The following is an 18,973-nucleotide window of genomic DNA, read 5'->3' on the forward strand; positions in this document are numbered from 1 at the left end:
TCCAAGAGTTGTCTTAGTCTGTCATTTAAATGAAGATCCTAAAATTTTAGAGCCGTACTTTCTGGTACAATAGTTACTAACCATTGATGGGTACTGAGCATTGAAAAATGTGAACAGTCTGAACTGAGGTGTGCTATTAGCATAAAATATACACTGGATTTCAAGAACTTAGTTTTACAAAAATAATGTAAAATATCAATAATTGTTATATTGATTACATGTTAAGACATTATTTTTATATACTAGCTTTAAATTAATTTTACCTATTTGTTTTTATGTTTTAATGTAGCCACTAGAGCATTTAAAATTGCTTTATATTTTTATTGGACAGTACTGCCTTAGAGCTTCAGTGACTTAGCAAGTGTACTTATCTAGCTGGGATTCCTTTGGTTAGTGCAAATTATAGATTGCTTTATTGTGAAAGTGGCAGGCAGTGTTTGTTTTGATCAAAAAGATCAATTATTAGGTGATATTCACGTGTAAAATTACTGAGGGTCTCTCTCAGCTGCCGAGGCTGAGGCAGGAGGATTGCAAGTTCAAGGTCACCTTCGGCAGCTGAGAGAGACCCTCAGTAATTTTAGCAAGACTCACTCTCAAAAAATAAAAAGTACAGGGCTGGGGTTGTGGCTCAGTGGTAGAGCACTTGCCTAGCACACGTGAGGCACTTGGTTCAATCCTCAGCACCACATAAAAATAAATAAATACAATAAAAAGTTATTTAAAAAATAAATAAAAATAAAAAGTACAGAGGATGAAGCTCAGTGCTAAAGCACCCCTGGGTTCAATTCCTAGTACCTCCTCCTCTCCAAAAAAAGAGGATTATTAAAACCCTGTTTCAGGAAAAAAAAAAAGTTAAATAATTACTTAGGGCTTTGAAATAATTTGCATTTTAAATTAAAGCCTAGATGATTAATCTAGTAGACTCCCAGCATTTCAGATTTGGAATACTTTTGAAAGGGGCAAACTGGGAAAATATACCCATTGATATAGTGGCCAAAACTTATTTTTCTTTTTCCTAAGTATTTGCAGTTTGCTGTACATAAGTGATCTCTGCTCCCCCAGTATTTGTGAAAGGTTGGGTGGGGGACAAGTTAGGGAGGCCAGGCATGGTGGTGCATGCCTATAATCCCAGCAGCTTGGGAGACTGAGATAGGAGGATTGGTTGCCTCAGCAACTTAGCAAGAACTTGTCTCTAAATAAAATATAAAAAGGGCTGGGGGTGTGGTTCAGTGGTTAAGGCTCCTGGGTTCAATTCCTGGTCCCCCCTCAAAGAAAAAAAAAAAGGTGTGTGTGTGTGTGTGTGTGTGTGTGTGTGTGTGTGTGTGTATATATATATATATATATATATATATATATATATATATATTCCTTTAAATACAAATAAAGTTTTATCAGGATGGTTTAGTACAGTCAATTCATCTTTTAATGTATTTGAGCAGATATTGGGGTTGGGCTGTGGAAATGCAGTAATGAATGAAGCATGGATCTTGAAAAGACTACAGGCTTTTTTTTGGTATTTGGGTTTTGTTTTCATCTTTTTGTTTTTACTTTTTATTTGTAAGTAATTTGAAACTCACAGAAATTGCAAAGATAAAAGTACAAAGAATACTGTGTAGCCTTTACCTAGATGCACATGTCAAAACATTTCCCTGTTTGCTTTATAGTTCGTTTCTTCTCTGTGTGTGTATATGTATATATGCACGTTTGAGTCTGCACACATATATATTTTTCCTAACCTATTTGAGAATAAGTTGTATACCCTTTATCTCTAAAAGCTTTATTGTCTAATTCCTAAAATTAGGAATATTCCTGTATGCAGCCACAACAATTATCAATTCAGTACACTTAGTACATTCAATACAAATAGAATACTTGTAATATACCATCCATATTTCATTTTTGTCTGTTGATTCGTTTTTTGTATGACATTTTTCCTGAACCTTAAGATTCAATTTAGGATCAGGTTAGTTTTAGTTGTCATGGTTTTGTTATTTTAACTTGGGACATTTTTCTGGCCTTTGTCATATATGACATTGGCATTTTTGAAGACAACATTACCCAACACCACTACCCCCCTCCACCGCCCTCAATAACACACACATCCAGCACTGGGGATTGAACCCAGTGGTGCTCTACCACTGCGTTTTTATCTCCAGCCCTCTTTTATTTTGAGATTGGGTCTTGCTAAATTGCTAAAACTTGCCTCAAACTTTTGATCCTCCTGCTTTAACCTCCCAAGGAGGTAGGATTACAGGTGTGTGCCACCACACCCTGCTCCTCCCCCCTTTTAAAAATAGAACATTTCTCTTTGGATTTATCAGTTTCTTCATGAGTAGTTTTAGATTATACATTCCTGACTGGAATACTATAAAGTGATATATCGTTTTGAGGATGTCTCATCTGGAGCTATATACTGTCTATCTAGCCCTCATTGGCGATATTTCATTTTGATCACACAGGCCTGGTGTTGTTCAGTTTATCCACTAGATAATTACATTCACTCCCTTCCAATTAACAAGCTTTGGAAAAACACTTGTGAGATCATGCATAATATATTCTATTCTTCATCTAAATTTCCCGGAGATTAATGCTTACTTGAAGCAGTCTATACTGTGATGCCTGCAAAATGATTTTTTCTGCTGCAGCATTCTGCACATTTACCACTTGGAGTCTACCATCAGTAAGAATCCTCCCTTTATATATATATATATATATATATATATATATATATATACACACACACACCCCTACCTATTTAACTATCTTTGGTATGGACTTGTGGAGTCCTCTTTTCCACAGACATACAATTCATTACTGTTCCTTATTTTGTTGTCCAAATTCTTACAGGTTTGACTGTTGGGAGCCTCTTCAGGCTGTCTTCCATTCCTTTTCACATGTTCTCATCATTTTTTGATTACTTCCCTACTCTCTGGCATATAGCACGGTCCAGAAGATGCTGAAGTTTTATATGAGAGATTCTTAGGTATTCAGTTAGTTTTAGGCTAGTATGAGGGTAAGCACATCCTGCAGTGGTAGCACAGAAGGCTGTCTAGCTAATGTAGGCATGGCAGCAGGACTGGATGGCAGAATGTCAATGGGAGCCTACTTAGAGGAGGTTATACCACAGTTGACAAGTACAGGACCAGCAGGACTTGGAGAAAGAGGGTGGTTGGGAGAGAAGATAGAAAACATTTCTGGCAGATGTCCCGTTGTGTCATCTGTGACTTTTCAGACATCAAAATAATTACTGTGCTTTAAAGGAGTGAAATAGCCCTTGGAAAAACATGAGTGATTATGCCTAAGTACATTCTCTCAAGGCTAAAATAATATGGTTGCCAAATAATAACACTACGTACTTTAAATCTAGCTGCTGATTATTTTTTTCACATTAAAATGAAGCTGAATTTTTTTAAGCCACTGACTGGTTATATTACATCAGCAGACTCTCTGGCTAAGTTGAATCCCTCAGTTTTCTAACCTTAAAATTAGATATACTTATCTTAGCATTTTTGATTTTTAAAATATTGATAACTGAATAAAGTAAAATATGTAGTTAGGCTTAACTGTATTTTAATTTCTTTTAATAGAAAATGACTGTGGTGTTGGAAGATCATTACTTTTGGAAAGCCAATTAGCATCAATTCCTAAGAGAAATTTGACCATCATTTGTTCTGGCATGGCGCAAAGCAGTCCACAGCTTGATATTCAGGTTCTCCATGATCTTCGGCAACGTTTTCCTGAAATTCCAGAGGGTGTGGTTTCTCAGTGCATGTTACAGGTAAATTTCCTGCCAGTGATACTGATTTTAAGTTAGATTTTCCTAATTAGAGTTGGCTTTGTATTGTGGTAACAAACTTAAATTTTCAGGTGTGTGTGTTGGGGGGGGAGGGGCTGGGACAATTTGAGTGGGATTTCTCAATCTTGGCACTGTTGATATTTGGGGCTGAATAATTCTTTGTTATGGACGTCAGCTTTGTGCCCAGTAGGATGTTTAGCGGCCTCCCTGGCCTCTACCCACTAGGTATCAATAGCTTCTCCTTAGTTGTACCAACCAAAAATATCTCCAAGCATTGCTAAATGTCCTGTGAGAGGCAAAAATCTCTCCCATGGAGAACCACTGATGTTGAGAAAAGAGTAAAGGCATGTACCAAAGAGAAAAAAATATTCTCTTTACATTTAACTTTTGAATTTGGGGGATGGAACCCAGACTTTCATGCATGCTAGGCAAGTACTCCACCCCCGAGCTACAGCCCAACCCCTAAAATTGAATTTTGAATCTCAAATTTATCATGTTAACTTCTTTAGAAGCAGGCTATACACTTCTGAGTCTTTCTTACCATTTTTCCATTTGGTAAATCCTTAAACTAATATCTGATTTGAAGTGTAAATCCACTTTTAGTTCATAAGCATTTCCCTTGTCTTGTACTACAGGGACAAGTCTTCCCACTCAAGAGATAACAGAAAACAGGCCTGCTGCTTCCTCTGTTTTGTATCATTTTTCACAGGATCTTGGTGTGTTTGGGGTTATGGCACTTCCCGAATTCATTTACTTTGGGGAGCTGTTCTACCACTCTACCCATTGGTCTTCTTCACATGGTAGTCAGTACTCATGTTCATACTACCTTACTGCAGTACAAGTAGCTGAGGATATAACCTAGCTATATACAGGGAAGTTTAGTTACAAATAGAGATGTACAGAATAATGGTGGTAACAGGTGCTTCCTTTGCAGACCCTTTACTAGGTCTAGCTCTTGGGCTTATGGTTTCTGTGTTACAGCTTGCCTTTTTGGTTTGGTTTGTTTTGGTACCAGGGATTGAACCCAGAGGCACTTTACCACTTAGCCTCATCCCCTTTTTATTTTGAGAGAGGGTCTTACTAAGTTGCTGAGGCTGGCCTTGAAATTAGAATCCTCCTGCCTCAGCCTCCTACTTTATGTCGCTTGGGATTGCAGGTGTACCACCATGCCCTGCTTGCCTTTGTTTTTTGTTACACATATTCCCAGTCTGAATCTCAGATCTTTAGCCCCATTTGGGTCTCTGATAGAACAAAGGTACTTCCCACTGGACTAAAACCAAGCAGGAGAGCGTCTTCTACTTGAAAAAACATCCAGGAATCACTTTCTTCACCCATTCTAGGGCCCCACTGAATTCTGACCTTATTTTGTTTGGCCTTTGATTACATGCATTTTTTTATGGTCACTTAACTGTACTGAAGGAATAGAACTTTGAAATTCTGTGTGGTGAACATTTGTTGATATTTACATTGTTCTAAGTCACTTTTTTTCTTCCTTTGGGATTAGTACAGTGTATCAGATTTACTACCTGCTGGCTCTAGAAACTTTCTTTACTCTAAAACTGTGAAATTTAGAAGTTTGCATGTAAAACACAGGCCTTAAAACCTGTCTCAGGGCAGTCATTCTGATCTCTTTATCCAGCTAGACAATTTTGATTTAACCATTTATTAACTCTTTGACACTTTCACCCATTTTTCTTGTTTTATGACATTTAGCAACTCAAATATGGTATTTGAATCTGTCTGGTGGTTTTAATAAAGAGGAAAATTTACTGTCACTGTAGGCATGTAATTGAATAAGTTGATAAATCCATTTTTATCAGTTTGAATTTGGATCCTTTTTGTAATGAGACTATTTAGAGAGCATAATTCATTATGTGGAAAGCATGCAATTTCAAGAGTATTAATAAAAATATCAAATAGTAAAATGTGTTTCCCCATAATCCATAAGTTTGTAAAAAGCTTGGAGATAACTGTGTTTTCATTTTTCAATTTTTTTCCTTTAACTCTGTCAGTGACACATTCTAGTTGGCAGTCTGAATCCTTTAGCTCCAAAATTATTTTTAATATCTAGCCCCTTTCTCTTGCTCAACAAGATTTCAAGGAGGATAAGAAAAAGTTAAATCTTTGTGTTCTTGTTTTCTTAACTGTCAACTAACAATTCTTTCTCTAGTATTTTTTAAAGCATTTGAAGTTTAATATCTAAAGCTTTATATAAGGAAAAGATCAAAATTAGATATGAAGTTTCAATGAAGCCAATTCTTTAAATTCCTGAGAATTTATTTTGCAAAAGTTTGCTTGACTGAATGTGTTGTTTCACTTCTAAAGCTCCAGTTTAGTAATATCCTTTTGGCCAAACAACCTCTCCCTTGGAATTACTGTGTGGAAAGAGCACTGAGACTCAGGAGACCAGGAATCTAGACTAGGTCTCCAGTTAACTAGTTCAGTGCCTGTTGTTAAGCCATGGTAACTTTTACCCCCAGCCATCTCTTTCCTCATTTGTAAGTATGAGTTTGAGTAGATGAACTCGTGAGTTCTCCCAATTCTAAGATTACAGTATTGTTGGTTCTGTTTTAGGTTTAACCTTATTTGCTTCATCAGAAGTGTTTCCTTTTTTTATATAAAATGTACTTCTCCTTAAATAAAGGAATATGTATGTGTATACATACATGTATGTATGTTTATGTTTGTGTGAATGTTTATGAGCTACATAGAAAGTCATAATTGGATTATGATGGATAATATAGATTTATCATATATAATGTTTTACTCTAATAGTTAAAAATTCTGTATTTTAATGGAAAACTGCTTTATAATATCTTAAAGTTTTAAAAATGGAGGCTTTATTACTTTGATTTCTGTTGATTAGAACTACTAAAATGTGAGTTTATTAGTACTATCTATGTGTATAACTAAGAAAATTCAAATCTTTGATTTTGAAAGTTTATCAAGTCACCTTTAGCAGATAGAAACTTGAGACAGCAGGAGTGTGAATGAATTTAAGGCAGTTGAGACTAGTTTTGTTAAACTACCATCAACTCTGGCAAAGTCAGAGTCATGGTTCAAAATATGGAATTGTTTTTTTAACTGATTGTTTTGCTTTGCCTAAATCTTTACAGTGATAGAGGTTTAAATTATATAGGCATAAATTTGGGTAAAAGAAAAGCAAAAGGCTGCTTTAGAATTTTTGTTGTTTTAACATTTCAGCAGTTTTATTATGTTTTATTATTCAGTGTTTAGAGTACCTGTTAAAAACTAAAGAATGGTTTTTATTTAATCAATTTAACTATTAATGATGGATATTGCTTATACTTGTATATTGCAGCAATTGTGGTGAATCCAAGATTAGCCCAACATTTTAATTTGTTGAGATGCAACAAGTGTAAAATGAGTCCTGGATTTGGAGTCAGAAAACTTGGGGTTGAGTCACAATGTTCATTAGTAGGTACTTTACATTTCTGTAGCAGTAGTAGTAGTGGTAGTACTAGTAATGTGAACTAAATGTTTATAAACTAATATGATTGATTTGGCATCTTCTTTTCAGGGTAGATGACCATCAAGTTTTTTTGTGGTTAAAATACTGCTCTCTACTTAACTCTATGACAGTAGTATAAAGCCTGATTTCCACTATTAAGATTCGTTAATTTTGCCAATGTTATTTTTACCGTTTTTCTCCCCTAGAATAACAACAATCTTGAAGCCTGTTGCCGAGCCCTTTCCCAGGAGAGTAGCAAATACTTATATATGGAATACCATAGTCCAGATGACAATAGAATGAATAGAAATCGCCTTTTGCATATTAACCTGGGTATACATTCTCCTGGTAGCTACCACCCAGGAGATGGAGCTCAACTTAATGGTGGTCGAACACTGGTACATAGCTCAAGTGATGGACACATTGATCCACAGCATACAGCAGGTAAACAGTTGATTTGCTTAGTTCAGGAACCACACTCAGCTCCAGCTGTTGTGGCTGCTACTCCCAACTACAATCCATTTTTTATGAATGAACAGAACAGAAGTGCAGCTACTCCTCCTTCACAGCCACCTCAACAGCCATCTTCCCTGCAAACAGGAATGAATCCATCTGCTATGCAAGGGCCTTCACCGCCGCCGCCACCACCTCCTTCATACATGCACATACCTCGGTATAGTACAAATCCAATTACTGTTACAGTGTCCCAAAATCTCCCTTCTGGACAGACTGTACCAAGAGCTTTACAGATTCTTCCACAAATTCCAAGCAATCTCTATGGGTCTCCTGGTTCTATTTATATTAGACAGACATCTCAGAGTTCATCAGGAAGACAAACTCCTCAGAGTACGCCATGGCAGTCCTCACCACAGGGCCCAGTGCCTCATTATAGCCAACGTCCTTTACCTGTTTATCCACACCAACAGAACTATCAACCTTCTCAGTATTCTCCCAAACAGCAGCAGATTCCCCAGTCTGCTTACCATTCACCTCCTCCTTCTCAGTGTCCTTCACCTTTCAGCTCTCCACAGCATCAAGTACAACCTTCCCAGTTGGGCCACCCAAGCTCCCATGTGTTTATGCCACCTAGTCCTTCAACTACTCCACCCCATCTATATCAACAAGGACCTCCTAGCTATCAGAAACAGGGAAGCCACTCAGTAGCCTATCTCCCATACACAGCATCTAGCTTACCCAAAGGTTCCATGAAGAAGATAGAAATTACAGTTGAACCTCCTCAAAGACCTGGGACAACAATTACTAGGAGTCCTTCACCCATCAGTAATCAACCCTCTCCTCGGAATCAGCATTCACTGTACACAGCCACCACGCCACCTTCAAGTTCTCCTTCAAGAGGGATGTCTAGTCAACCAAAACCTCCATTTAATGTTAATCCTGTGTATATTACATATACACAGCCAACTGGACCTTCATGTGCTCCATCGCCATCTCCTCGGGTGATACCAAACCCAACTACAGTTTTTAAAATTACTGTAGGCCGAGCAACAACTGAAAATCTTTTAAATTTAGTGGACCAAGAAGAGCGCTCTGCAGCACCAGAACCTATTCAGCCCATTTCAGTGATACCAGGCTCTGGGGGAGAAAAGGGAAGCCATAAATATCAGAGGAGTTCTAGTTCTGGATCAGATGACTATGCCTATACACAAGGTAAATTTTAGCCCTTTTTATAAAAGTTAATCTTTGTGGTAAAGTGGCAGTCTCCTATTTGAATAACACTCTATTAGCTGGTTAGTTTTAATTAAATGTTTAGTATTTATTAAATGTTGGGCAGTGACATTAATGCTTCAGAGTCATCTATACACTGTTTTAAAATACGAATGTATAGGCATGAAAATTGTGACTTATTAACATTTTGTGGGGGAGAACACTCATTTGGAAAAAATACTAACCAGTGAAATAATAAGTGAAATGGATAGTCACAACTACAGAATAGGAAAAAGAGATTCAGACAGGGTGGAGGGTGGACTGTAGTTCAAAGAATGTGAATCTTTTCTGAAGATGGTCTGAAGAGCATAACAGTACTGATAAGTAATATAAAAGAAGTGAAATTAGTAATGAAGAATATTATTGGAGTAGCTAATATTAGACCTATAGAAAAATAGAGATTTTTTAAAATCTTAACTTTTAATATTTATTTTTTGGTTGTAACTGGACACAATATTTTATTTATTTATTTTTATATGGTGCTGAGGATTGAACCCAGGGCCTCCCACGTGCTAGGCGAGCACTCTACCACTGAGCCACAATCCCAGACCCATGTTCAGATAGTTTTAAGAGAAGAGAATTTAGTACTTTTTAGTAATTTTGCAGTGGATAGGGAGTGATTATAATTCTAAGTTAATTTGCCTGATATTAAGCCTTTTAAAACACAAGTCCAGTTAAAGAGAATCTTGTGGAAACTGAGGGATATCCTTAGGGAAATAAAAGATGAATGAACAAGACAGATGTGCATGCAGGTGATGTATTTTGGTAGTTAAGAGCTAAATTAAAGCATTAGAGTAAATGCCGACCCCCAAGTTGGATGAGTGCTTTATACATTAGCAGTGCGTATAGAAATTTTTCAGTCACTTATTCAATGTTATTCTCTGCAATGACTTTATCTATAATGCTATAGCCTTGCTGTTACATCAGCGAGCAAGGATGGAGAGGTTAGCAAAGCAATTGAAAGTTGAGAAAGAGGAGCTAGAGCGGTTGAAGGCTGAAGTTAATGGTATGGAGCACGACCTGATGCAGAGACGCCTCAGAAGAGTCAGCTGCACCACTGCGATCCCCACGGTAAGTGATCTTGATAGGAAAGTGGCCATTTGTTTTTCTTTTAAGTTCTGTTCCTGACAGGTTTTTTTTTAAAAAAACAATGGATACAGGACTTGTCAGAATTATTTGATTTTTTTTTCACATGTGCAAATTCCATAGGCTCATCAGTATTTTCAAAGACAGTTATAATCAAGGTATAGCATCTCATTTATTGCAAATTGCTTTCTGTCAAAATAGAAATATGCACCCTGATCAAAAGTTTTATAAATTATTCTCCATGTATTCATTTATTCTTCTAAGCAGAGGATATATATTTGTTCAAATAGTTAAATATGAATTTTGGGACAGTATTGACTATAGGATATTTTAAGACAAAGCAATTTCACCAAATGAAAGTCATTGTAGAAACTGAGATGACAGTATTGATTGATAGTGGTCCTTCAGGGTACTTATCTGATGAAAAGATTTGGGTATTTTCAACATGTTGGTTAATGTATAGGAGTTCTAATGATCTCAAATAACTCCCAAAATTCTAAAGCACGTCTCCTAAAATCTTGGGACTCCACAAGCTTTCTATGATCCAACCTATCATTTCACCTTTTAACATTCATGGATTCTAGTTTTTGCATATAGCTTAGGAGTGTGGTGCTATGCTAGGTGCTTAGTGCATACCTGCCAATGGGAAAAATAGATAACTGTATTAATACATTGGGGTAAGTGCCATATATGGTGCCCGGTTAATGAGAGAACACCTACATTATCTGGTTTGTCAGTATATTCTATGCACTTCTCTCCTCTCACATTATCCTCCTGGAATGACCCTTCTAAAATTCTGCATGTATAAATCCTGTAGTTCAAGGCTCACATAACTCTACTTTTTCTGTGGAGCCTTTCCTCACTTTTCCTTCCCTAAGTTTAGGGTTATCTCTCAGCTTATAGGTTCAAAGAAACAAGCATATATGTATCAGGCCTCTTGTCATCAGCATAGCTATAGCTCCTTTCTCATAGAGAAAATTTTACTTGAGGTTCCCAGCTTCAAAGGGGATCTGTGAAATCCCTGAAATTAAGTGCACAGTTTCATATGTGTGATCATATGGGAGGTGGAAAAATAGCTTTCATCTGATTTTCATAAAATTATTAAAGGAAAAAAAGGGTGAGAAACCACTGCCCTAAACAATTGCTAGTATTGCTATAGTCAGGGAGGAAAGGGGGAAGGCATTTTTAAAGGTAAAGAACACAAGATAATGAGGGCTTGAAGTCAAGACAGGGACTAATTTTTTCAAGGCAGTAAATAGAGTTCCCTGGCTTAAGCTGATTTCTGATGAGTTTCCAAAGATGAATGTGCATAGAGGTATAATGTGGTTTAGACCTTGAAAGCTGCATCAAGGCATTTGAATTTTATTCTGCTGGTAACAGGAAACCAGTAGAAGTATTTGAGGAAGAGGTTTTTGAGAATTAAACATATTCAATAATTTAATCAGATTTTTTCTAATATTGACTCTTCTCAGTTAACATTGGAAGGACGAGTTTTCATTAAGCACTTGGAAAATTACAATGCTATCTTTTAACTAAAGGTGATGTTACTGTAAATTCAGTTTCTGCCTCATTTCTCTATTTGAAAATCTTAATTGAGTCTTCTGGTTAGGAAAGTTATTGAAGTATAAAACCCATATGGGAATCTACTTAATGATGGTTGTGTACTTTGTAATTCTCTAGGTAGCTGTACAGCATAAACAAATTAGGCATTTTCTTTAATCTTATAAACCTTGCTTATCAACTACTTGCTACTTGGTAACCTCTGTTAAATAAAACTATTTAAAAAAATTGGAAGTCAGAAACTGTCTAATGTAACCTGGGTTCGTTCTTCAAAAAAAGCACCCAGATTTTAGATTGGAGCTTTTATTGATGAGTCAGTTTCGAAAACAAAAAAAGATAAGTTGATAAAACTTCCCTGACTATATTTTTAACTTTTTAAAAAGAGGATTTCAAAGATAAAGTGAGTATAGTGAAACCTGTGTAGAACTATCTTCAAGCTTCAGAAATTGGTAGTTAGATGGGTGATAATCAAGAGATGAGAGGTTTGTGATTGCCTTGTAATTCTGCTGTCAGACCTATAGTAAAATGGAAGACACTTAGGAGTGCATGGCTGAGGAACAGTTTGTTGTACGTGGTGGTTAAGACAGTGAGTGGGCTTTTGAGTCAGGTATAAATTTGAATTCTATTTCCCCTACTTGTGTCACTCATATCTTTGGATAAATTACATTCTCTATGCTTATTTTCTTCTCTATAAAATGTGTATGGGAGAGTTCCCATCCCATGGGATTTTCTTTAGAATTATATAAGATACAATAAGCAGTAAGTGTTCTTATAAAACATTGGTTGCAAAATACTAGAATTTTGCTTACTATATATAATACACACACCCCCCTACCTGTTAATATACAAATCCGAAGCAATTTACAAAACTTTAGTTTTGCTTTAACTTAAGGAATTATGTTGTGCATGTTCCTAGTGTAAGAAATTAACCAAGAAATAAATTATTTAGTCAAAATTCTCATTGAGGCTCATTTGAGAAACCATAAGATAATGGAAAAGATAACTGTCTAGGCTTAGGAGTCAGAATAGCTCTGGCACTCACTGGCTATAGCCACTGGTCTTATTTGATTTGCCCTGTCTATAAAAGGGAAATTATAACAAATACAATATTGTTGTAAACATGAAAGAGACAGTGTATGTAATATGCCTGGTATGAAGTAGGTGCTCAGCAAATGGCTGTCATTGTCCCACTTTGTTGTAGGAATAGCCAATAGAGTGTTGACTTTTTTGCACATATTGCTACCTTCAAGCTTAGACAAATTAATTTCTAATCAAACAGTGTACAAAAAGTTGGTTAAGAAGTACTTGCCTAATGAGGTTGGAAGGCACATTTGTGACCAGCCATATGTGTGTTTCAGAAACTTAGTGTAGACGTGAAATAATCTTTTCCTAAGGAGAATAGAAATTTTGAGATGTGGCATGTCATTTTTCCTCAGTCTGCTGTTTACAAAGTACTATATTAAATGATGCAGAAGATGGTTTAGATATGTACATCTAACTATAAATCTATATTTGTGTGTGTGAGAAAGAGAAAAGTTATGTAGGGTAGTAAATCAAAAGTGTTGGCCTGCTAATTGGTAATGACGTAAGTGCTTTCAGAGTTCAGAGATAGAAACAGCCTTTTGCTAATTGGATCCAAAGATGAGACAGTTTCATGGAGGAAGGGAAATTTTAGGCAAAGAACTGCCAGTTTTCCTTCTACCAAGCTATTTCTCACTATTCATCTTATTCTGGTTGATTTTTGGATACCCCACAGCTTTGAGTCCCAGATGCATATCTGTGGATAAGTACCAAACATCAACAGTGGTCTTCGATGTTGGTCTCTGTGGCACAATGGTTGCCACAGAGTTAAAGTGCCACAACAGTTGACTTAGGTATTTCTGCCACCCTTTAAAAAAAAAGAACTTAGAATTTTAGATACAAATAACTCTAACTAAAACCTGTCCTCCATGAAAACACAGCATACTTTTGGCAAGTGGCAGTAACTATTCAGAAACAGCTTTCCCCTCTCAATCAGAAGTTAGGAAAGGGACATAGGAATTTTACAGATAAACCCTGAGTTCAGTGGATTCCAGTGGCTCTGGTGTGTTTGAAAATGAGCCTAATGACCAGAGTGATTTTTTTTTGTTTTTGTGTAGTAAATGTGTAGTAACATTTACTATGCAGGGCCACGGCTGAAAAATCTCTTTGCACCATCAAAAATACATAGGAAGGACCAGTGCCTTCAAGAGACTATATTACATGGTCCTAGGAAGATAGCATCACTCTTTGGATCCCTTAATTAATTGCTTTATCTTTAATGTAAATGCTCAATTATACCTTTTAAACTGTTACAATGTTGCCTGGTAGGCAAGGTATAAGCATTTTACATGTTAATGCTACATAGTTTCCCATAGAAGTGAGGAAAGAAAAACAATACCTAATATTTTTGAGTGATTTTTTTTGTTGTTGTTTTTCTAGCATTCTAAGGGATAGTTAGCTTCTATTGAGCCTTTTAAATCTCTTAAACTTTTGATCCTTTCTCATTTAATGGACATTCCCAGTTATTCTAATAATACCTCCTAATAGCATACAATTTTGTGAATTAAGATTTCTTTCTCATTTTTCTTCACTGTTGAATACATGTATTTTGGTAAAGGTTAAAGACATTAACAGAATAGAATTTTTTTCTGTTTTCCCACAGTAGCAGATATATGGGTTTTTTTTTCTTTTTATAGTTAAAACCACCCTAGTAATTGAGTTAATACCTGGACTATGCTGAAAGTTTCAGTACCTGTGCCTCTAGAGTCCAAACACTGACCTTATTTTTTACTGTTCACACACACACACACACACACACACACACACACACACACACATATATATGCATATATGCATATGTAAATATGCAAAGAAATTGACAATGACAAGAGAAGTCAAGACTTCCAAAAAGTCTTACTTACCTGAAGATTAGAACTCTCTCCTTATATGTGCTCCTGAAAGGCCTAGGAACTGGGTGGGCTAGAAAGGTTGAGGGAGAAGAAATAGTTGAAGAAAGGAAAATTGACCTATGCCTCCATCTCCTATTCAGTAAATAGGGAATTGTTCAGAGGAAGAAATGAGAGAATCCTGGTAAACACAATGCCTGACACTAAGCACTTAGTAAAATTAGTGCTGTTATAATTTTTAGCAGGTTGGACAAGACCAAAATCATGGACATTGTTTGTTTAGAAGGTTGTTTATCTTAGTTTCCCTTGCCATGAAAATATAGAAGCAGAATATTCTGTGATTAAAATGGTAGTATATTGTATGATAGAACAGTCCAATATTATAGCCTACCACTACATTGCAGCTTTTGTTTATATGTGGCCATTTCAGTGTCCCCATTTTACCTGATTATTCCTTTAAAAATATACATTTAGGACTTCTTAAACATGCCCTCTTATGGACTAAGGCAGAATTCTTGGTAATACCCAATCAGAACAATTAACATGAAACGCAGTTCTTAAATGTTGGGCTTGATAATGACTTTCCCACAATTGCTATTTTGGGTCCTTTCTTACTAGCCTGAGGAAATGACAAGATTGAGAAGCATGAACAGACAACTCCAGATAAATGTTGACTGTACACTGAAAGAAGTTGACCTCCTTCAATCTAGAGGTATAGACTTGATTATTTGGTAAACCATAAGTTAATAGTGTGGTATTTTTAAGCTGCGTAAATAGCAATAATTTTGATTTTGTAGATTTAAGAGACAATTTTTGTCCATTATAAGATTATAATCCTTATAAAAGAGATCACCCTTCCCCTTGCTCATGGATCAGATTTGGGGGATCAAAAAACAGTTTTACTTTGGCGATTTCATCATTATTCTTACCTAAAGTGTTTTATGTCATATCTTTGCATTTATTCCTCTTAATCTTACTGTGAATGTTTTATAAATCAATGGGTTTTAAGATATAGTACAGTTTAGTCAGTCATCTAAAATATCTGAAAAAAATGGGGAATCCCAAATCAGTTTATCAGATGTTTCAGCTTTAAATACTGTATGCCATTTTTTTGTTTGTTACATGAAGAGTTTTAGTGTTTTGATTTCTTACATTAGTATACTACTGAAGAAGCTCTCTTAACTTTCATTTACCCAGTTCACTAGATTAGAGACAGCCTTCATTCATTTCCTCTAGGAAATAAAGTGATGTGATATGCCCATGTACCATTGCTTTCATTGGTCAAATTGTCTGCTTACCATGAGTCAGTCCCCAACACTGTTTCTGCCAGTTACCATACTTCTGTAATTTAATGTTTCATAAACTGAGATGAATCCAGAGAAAGCCTGTGTCTAAAAACCAAAGGCAAATGTTTTTTTAAGCCTCAAAGACAAAACACTGAAAAGATAAGGGCTATGATAGGAACTAAAATCATAAAAATCTAAAAGGATTCTCAGTGATTTATAGAAGTATACTTAGAATCTTTCTTGCTCCATTCTAAAGAAATCAAAACAGAAAATTTACAGATCTGGGGTTTAGCAAACTATGGTCTGCTGTTTTATTTATTTATAAATAAAATTTTAGTGAAATGATAACATACAAACAAATGGGGATAGCTATCTATGGTTGCCTTTGTGCATCAGTGGCACAAATGCAACAGAGACTGTATTACAGGTCCACAAAGTCTAAACTATTATCAGACCCTTGACAGAAAAACTGTGCTGACCTTTGCTTTTGGTCACCCAGGATTTGGTTTACATAAGATAATATGGAACTTCAGCCATAAAGAAAAGGTCTTTGTCTAAACATTAAACTACTGCTATATCCATTAAAGTTGATGCAGATTTTTCCTTAATATGTTTTAGCCAGCCTTTTCCCTGAGCCCCCACAATTTCTCTTAATTATGGCAGCTAAGAGAGCTTCTATGATCTTTTAAGAATATACAATATAGTATCTCATTGCCACTTCTAGGCAACACTGAACAGTAGATGCAGGAGAACACAAACAAAATGGAACTGTCTGAACAATAAATAGAAAAATTGGACTGTGAAAGTTGAGCAATCTAGTCAGGTACCCTTGAAGTTATTTTCAGAAGCTTAGTCACTGTGTAGCCTGATAGCTTTAAGCAGTGAAAGATTTACTATGCATAACATGTAGGTTATAAAGACTCGTGCTACTATATCATAGAAATTTACATTTTTTTTTACTTGAGTGGTCTTTGAAGCAAAACAAGAAACATTTAACTCAAAAATTTGGTTAGGATATTTATAGTAAACCTTATGGGATTAGAATATTAGCTGTGACTTAAGGAATCAAATACATATGTAGCATTTTATCATAAACAATCCAGTTACTACATCAAATAGCATCATGGTATTTATGAACTACCATAGGAATTGTTTACAGGAAATTCTCCCAAAATAAAACAACATATCCAAGTGGATAAACTACTTGTAATAGGACCTGCAAAGGGGGAACCACTATTAAGGTTTTGTAAGTAAAGAGCTGTGTTTTGGGGCTTTGTTGGGCAATGACCTTGCAATTAGCTCTTTTTGGTACTGAAGCATTTCCAAGTCTCTTTACGTAAGGGGTCCAAACCTAGCTAATTTATACTGAATTCTACTTTTATACACTCTAGAAAACATTTTATACCAGGTTGACCAAGTTTCCAGTCTGAACTTGCTTTTTGAGGTATAGTGGGTGGCATTTAGACTAGATACAAATCAGTGCATACACTGATGAAAAGTAACTTCTGGTAATAAGAGAAAAAAAGTCTAGAAATCAGGACTTAACTATTTAGTATAATTAAATTGTCGGTGTCCTACTCCATCCTCTGTAAATAAACATAACAGTTAAACTTTTACTGGAATTGTGTACAACAACCAGAGTACAGAGAGAGAGAGAAGTTAGGACTCAAAACTGGCACTATATCAAAATGAACCTTGTAGGACTCACACTAGGAGAAATGGTTGAAATGCAGACCAGTGTCTGTATCAGGGCATGAATATCTTAGAAGTGAAAAATTGTGTGGCAAGACAAATTTCTCAAGGAATATTCTATACTGAAATTGGCACATCATCTTTTATCATTGATAAAGCATATGGGCTACATTAAATTTAATATTGAAGTTAAGATTATCCAATTTTGAAAATAGGAATCCATGAGCTGCTACTTATTTCACAGTTATCCAGGTCACTTAGCTATCTCAAAATATAACTAATAATTTTTTGGCCTTTTCCATAGGTGAATTTATAATGGATAAACTTTTAAGGTAAATTATGAAAGACATGAAAGTGAGCCTTCACTATTTGTCTTCTCTTATGGTTTGTTCATTAAATTAAAACGGAATACAGGTCAGCCATCCTTTCATTTCTTCATTTACCTCTTCAAATGCCCAACATGCTTAATCCTGCCTGAGGAGACTAGCTTTACATTTAGAGAAATATTCCTTCAGGTAACACATTGGAGACAAACACTGATCTGGTTTTCTTTTTTTTTTTTTTTTAATCACTGTGAAAAAAGAACTCACAATTTCAGTGGGAGGACAGAATAGTATAATGAGATTTGAAACCCTGGAAAACATTCTCCCTTCTTATGTCTTTATATATTTTCTTTTTTTAAAAAAAAAATCAAATAGCAGAAGAAAAAGTCCTAAATGCCTGGTTGATTTTATTTTATTTATAGGAAACTTTGATCCAAAAGCCATGAATAATTTTTATGACAACATAGAACCTGGTCCAGTTGTACCACCAAAACCATCCAAGAAAGGTAAGTAGGGACATGCCACAATCATTGTAGAAACAAATGACAAAATTCTTTAAAACTGAAGAAATTTCCATTTGAGATCTTCTTTAGCTTGTTCAGCATAAACAAAGTTACCATCTTGATGTCACCATAGCAAGGCAATAATGTTACATCCCCAAATGTTAATTTTTTAAAAGCACAGAATTGAATGGAATATGTAATTTTATTGAAACTGTATTATATAATTAATGGTACAAAACAATAGGAATTTCAAAGGTCTAATGTTAAACTACAAAGTTAGATTTGTAATAGATCTGAGATTATTTTGTAGGCAACAGGAGTCCTTGTGTACTCAGAAGTTGAGCATAACAATTAGGGGAGGGGTGTTTTCTTATCAAGGACAAAATAAATTCTATATAACAAACATTTTCAGATTTTTTATGTAGAAATGGTTTAATATCAAAATCTGTTTTATTTGAAATGCATTCTGTCATGTACAACTAAGTAGAATAATTTTTTTAAAAATCTGTTCTATTTTTATGTATCAGTGTTTAAATTAAGATATTATAATGCCAAGTAATCAAATTAATTTGCGTTATTAAATGTAGGTAACATTTCTATCCC

General features: G+C 35.4%; 1 protein-coding gene across 6 annotated transcripts in view; it reads left to right on the forward strand.

Moving 5' to 3' along the window:
• Positions 1-18,973, forward strand: part of Tab3 (TGF-beta activated kinase 1 (MAP3K7) binding protein 3) — a 57,600-nt gene that overhangs the window by 28,711 nt on the left and 9,916 nt on the right. For 4 of the 6 annotated variants that reach the window (XM_026402628.2, XM_026402626.2, XM_026402630.2 and 1 more), the window contains 5 exons: positions 3,588-3,778; positions 7,475-8,936; positions 9,904-10,064; positions 15,185-15,278; positions 18,290-18,373. In XM_026402628.2, coding sequence (XP_026258413.1) covers positions 3,677-3,778; positions 7,475-8,936; positions 9,904-10,064; positions 15,185-15,278; positions 18,290-18,373 — 1,903 coding nt within the window. In that variant the 5' untranslated portion in view covers positions 3,588-3,676. Of the gene's footprint in view, positions 1-3,587; positions 3,779-7,474; positions 8,937-9,903; positions 10,065-15,184; positions 15,279-18,289; positions 18,374-18,973 lie in introns of those variants that run through there. The other 2 variants (XM_026402632.2, XM_026402631.2) reach the window with 2 other exon arrangements.

The sequence above is a fragment of the Urocitellus parryii genome, chromosome X (assembly GCF_045843805.1).
Source record: "Urocitellus parryii isolate mUroPar1 chromosome X, mUroPar1.hap1, whole genome shotgun sequence".
Taxonomy (NCBI): Eukaryota; Metazoa; Chordata; class Mammalia; order Rodentia; family Sciuridae; genus Urocitellus; species Urocitellus parryii.